This window comes from Myotis brandtii, unplaced genomic scaffold, assembly GCF_000412655.1.
Source record: "Myotis brandtii unplaced genomic scaffold, ASM41265v1 scaffold754, whole genome shotgun sequence".
NCBI lineage: Eukaryota > Metazoa > Chordata > Mammalia > Chiroptera > Vespertilionidae > Myotis > Myotis brandtii.
The window spans coordinates 361,854-366,736 of NW_005371012.1; the positions used below are offsets into that span (position 1 = coordinate 361,854).

Genomic DNA, 4,883 nt, shown 5'->3' on the forward strand with positions numbered 1-4,883 from the left:
CAGGGGTCAGCACCACCTGGGCCCGGTCAGGAGAGGGGGAGGCCCGCCTCTCATCCTGGGAGGCAGAAAAAGCAGCCCCCCACCCAGGCCCCTTCAAGTCACAGACCCGAAGTGTAGAGGGAGCTGGGAGGGATCCCCTAAGTGAACCCCCTGTGTAAAAGTGGAGGACCTAAGTCTCAGAGAGAGCAGCAAGTAGCCTGAGGTCACATAGCACCTGGTGGCAGAGCCAGACTGGGAGTCTGGGCCTCTTGGATGCCAATCCAGAGAACTCTCCGCCATTTAAAGTTCCGAGGGATTCCGGAGGAATCTCCCAGGCAAAAGCCCCCGGCTTGCAAACTCAGAACAGGATATTTTGGTGGCACTGGGTGGTGACAGAGCAGAGATGTTTGTTTTGGTTTCCACATCAACGCTTGACAACCTTGTCTGTCGGTGCTACAGTTTCTGCAACCACATTCCCCACCCACCCACCCAAGCTCAGAGCTGATTGGGCCGAGGCAAAGCCAATCGTGAGCAGGGCCAGGGCCAGGGGACCCGAGGCCAGGGGCTCTGGTTTAGGTGGGTGTTTCCACTGATGGCACATGTGCTGATGTGAGGTGGTAAACAGGTGACTTTCTCCATTTACATGTTATTGACTACACAGGTGAATGGATAAACCCAATGTGATCTGTCCACACAGGGGAATATTATTCAGCAACATAAAGAAACGTACTACTGATACATGCTACAACATGGACAAACCTCAAAAACATTACCCACATGAAAGAAACCAGGCACAAAGGGCTGCATATGGCATGATTCCATTCACATGAAATGTCCAGAAAAGGCAAATCTAGAGAAACAGAAAGTGGATCGGTGGTAGCCTAGGCTGGGGCTGGGGATTAACTGCAAATGGGTAAGACGGATCTAATTGGGGTGATGCAAGCGTTCTGAAACTGGATTGTGGTGATGGTTGCACAACTCTGTGGATTTACTAAAAATCATTGAATTTTACACTTAATATAGGAGGATTTTATGACATGAATATAACTCAATAAAGCTGTTAATATATATATATACACACATATATGAGCCTAAGCTACTGTTTGACCATTAACTATGACACGCACTGACCACCAGGGGGAAGACGCTCATTGCACAGGCATGGAAACATGGAACAGACTGATGAATCTCAGAGGGAAGGAGGGAGGGCGGGAAGACATTAACCAAGGATCTTATACGCCTGCAGGGATCAGGCCGAATCCATGCACCGGGCCTCCGACATCCTCCAAGGGGTCTCAGATTGCGAGAGGACTCAGGCCAGGCTGAGGGACCCCACCAGTGCACGAATCTGTGCACTGGGCCTCTAGTATCTTACATAAAAAATAATGCAGGTGGTGGTACCTGGGTCTGGCCGTAAGTCATGGAGTGGAACCCAAAAAGTTTCCACATTGGAGAACACTGAGCTCCACATCCAAGGTGCCCTTTGGGAAGCAAGTGGGGTCCCTGAGCTGCGAGTCCCTCCAGCTGGATCAGAGGAGCCCTGGAACCTCTCCTGGCACAGGCTCCTTCCCCTGCTCGCAGCGCGGAGCTCCATGCTAGACACCCTGGAAGGCCCCAAAGCCTTCGGTGGCCAGCAGCCCCGGCAAACACCTTGGTCTCACACCTCAGACTCTGACTTCTCTTATAGACAGGAAATCAGAAGTGGGCTGAGAGCGCAAACTCAGATTTACATATTGTCAAGGCTCGGAAGACCCTTTGAGGTCATCTAACCCAGTGGTTTTTAAAAAGTTGATCATATGTCCACTCTCCTCGCAAAAGACAATTCTTCTGAACAACCTGAATATAGAAACAAGTAAAAGCAGAATGGGAGCTGTGTACATTTATAGTGCAGGTTCCAATATATAACAGCTACCAATTCTGCATTCAATCGCTGAGGTTGCTGGGGCTGTTTTGATCCGTTAATATTTAGAATTGGGATCATGGGTGACAGTTCCACATTCTGTCTAATTTTATCTCCAGTTTTGGCTGCAGAGTGTCAAGAAAATCCTGACACACAGATTGGTGGCTACAAATGGCAATAGTTTTTAGCCGTTTGCTTTGTAACCTCAAAATACTCTTCAAACAGAGATGGCAGAAGGGGAAGTTTCACTTGAGTCCGACTACTAACAAGTTAGTGTGGAAGTAAACTTCAGTGAGTTAACATTAAGAACTTAAAAGGGAGTGAGCACATTGTTATGACCATTTAAGCATCTTAATATACTTTAGATATTAATTTTTATTTAATATTCAAGGAATCCCTAAGGAATCTGAGGAAGCCTGGGGCTTACAGTGAGGGAAACTGAGGCCCAAGTAAGGACGTATACTGCTTTGGAAAAATCCAACTTGAGCCCTGAATCAACTTCAGAAAAAGAAAAAAGAAGAAGAAGGAAGAGAAGGTGCACACACATCCCAGAGGGCGGGAAGAGAGACACTTCACTCCACCTGTCTCCGCAGCACCCATCTCATTCCAGGCCAGCGCCAGAGGCTGACATCACACCCCACACCCCGAGTACAACTTAAACAGAGCATTGCTCAATGCCAACCTACCTCCCTTTAAGATTGGGCATGGTTTGCCCATCTCCTTAGTAGCCAACTCCACACACACACACACACAAAAAAAACACAACACAACACAAGCCTGGGGCATGACAACACACTCAACAGTGGCAGACAGGAGGGCCCAGCCCTCTCTGCGTTTCATCATAAAGACCAAGTGCCTGTTTGTCTACCCCACCCACCCCCACGAAGCTGCCCACAAGGAGTCGAGAGCTCTCATGAGAGACAACCAGCCCAGCAGAGTGGCTAGTGTACAGTGGGGTAAAGACTTACCCCCAGAAAGCCAGGCCCTGCATGAGACAGCCCTGAGACTCCAGGCACCTGTGTCCTGCGAGCTTGACAAAGATACTACCATCTTTAATGCCATCAACCTGATTATTTTATACCTTCCAAAAAGCATCACCACCCTACTCTCCCCTCATGCAACTGTGAGCGAATTTCATTGTTCCGTTTCTCTGATGAGCAAGCAGGCTTCTAAGTGGTTCAATAATCTCAGGTGATGGAGCTGATATTGAAGCCTTCCCAGTAGAGCAGCGGTTCTCAACCTGTGGGTCGCGACCCCTTTGGCGGTCGAACGACCCTTTCACAGGGGTCGCCTAAGACCACCCTGCATATCAGATATTTACATGACGATTCATAACAGTAGCAACATTACAGTTATGAAGTAGCAACGAAAATAATTTTATGGTTGGGTCACAACATGAGGAACTGTATTTAAAGGGCCAGAAGGTTGAGAACCATGCAGTAGAGGAAAAGGAGGGAGACCCATGCCCAGCTCCCTGGGCAGACCCTCTGTGCTCATGTGACGCAGGGACTCAAGGAGTGGAAGGAAAGAGCCTCTCAGCACATCCTCCAAATCCAGGAGTTTAGAGCCAAGTTCTCAATTCAGAGTTGCCCAGGCTGGGACACCCCCATTTAAAGGGCCAGAAGGTTGAGAACCATGCCGTAGAGGAAAAGGAGGAAGACCCATGCCCAGCTCCCTGGGCAGACCTCTGTGCTCAGGTGACTCAGGGACTCAAGGAGTGGAAGAAGGAAAGATCCTCTCAGCACATCCTCCAAATCCAGGAGTTTAGAGCCAAGTTCTCAATTCAGAGTTGCCCAGGCTGGGACACCCCCACCCAGGTCTGAGCTGCTACAGACAGACAGACAGACCCCTCTCCTCTCATCTGAAAGTGGAGCCCACACTCCTCTCAGCCAGGCTGTAGGCAGGAAACAATGTTACTTTCCCACCTGGGGGATCTGGGCTGGGTAGAAATGTGCTGGCCGGTCCTGTAGGCAGTCTGCCTGGCACCCTACTCAGAGATGGTGGTCTTGGTCCATTCAATGTCCAGTCTTCCAGTCCAAGGTTTACCTCCTTCTGTGGGCCTTCAGGGCTGAGTTTGTTGAGGCCCAATAAACCATGACAATAGGATAGCAGGGGAGAGGAGTGAAGGCAGGGGTTTTTAAAAGCTTGTGGCCTATCTAATGTAGGTCTGGTTACCCAGCCCAGCCAGCTGGATCCTAGAGCTGGAGCAAGAAGACGGACCCTAGCCCCAGTGCTAGACCGAGATGCTTCCGTTTTCAAATACACGATCTCATTTAATTCAAGGAACAAAAGGTCAGTGGGTTACTTAAGAGTTTTTCCTTTTCACCTGGGGAAGGAGGGCAGCTCCTCTCCCTATTCTTGGGAAAGTACCTAGGCTGGGAGACAGACTGGACAGGAGTACTTCAAACCACTAGTTCAGATCCTGGGGTCACCACTTACTAGACAGTCCCCTCAGGCAAGTCACTTGCATCTCCGTGCCTTAGTTTCTTCACCTATAAAATGGCGATAAGAATGCTCTACATGTTGCTATGAGAATTAAATGAGATGACTTAAAACACCCATGGCTATTTTGTCACCTACAAAACAATGCGCCTGGCCCAACAAAGGTTCGGAGGTGCCCCCTGCTGTAGTCAGCGCCGCCCCCGTTATTGGAACCAGATAACTGAGTTTTCCAAGCGCACGCAGGGTCCTCTGCAAACAGTTTGCAGCCCACCTGCTAGGACCAGCTGGCTGCCCCCGGCCCCTCCCGAACGCAACGCACACATTCCGCGGCCACAGGGGAGAGGCGAGGCCGCACTCACCTCCGCTTGTACTCGTCGCGCTCGCGCTTCACCTTGGCCAGCACGTTGTAGAGCGCACGGATCTCGGGCGTGATGGTGTCGATCTGCACTCCCACGCCGTCGGGGTGCACCCACGACACGCCGGGGCCCTGCACTGTCTCCACGCCGCCGCCGCCCGTGCGCCGCACCTGCGTGTAGCTCCAGATGGTCCCAGGCAAGCGGCC

General features: G+C 50.8%; 1 protein-coding gene across 1 annotated transcript in view; it reads right to left on the minus strand.

Moving 5' to 3' along the window:
- Positions 1-4,877, minus strand: part of IFFO2 (intermediate filament family orphan 2) — a gene marked incomplete at its 5' end in the record, with an annotated part of 51,846 nt that extends 46,969 nt beyond the window's left edge. The window contains one exon of the mRNA XM_014530661.1: positions 4,681-4,877. Coding sequence (XP_014386147.1) covers positions 4,681-4,877 — 197 coding nt within the window. The remainder of the gene's footprint in view (positions 1-4,680) is intronic.
- Between the last annotated feature and the right edge of the window lie 6 nt (positions 4,878-4,883).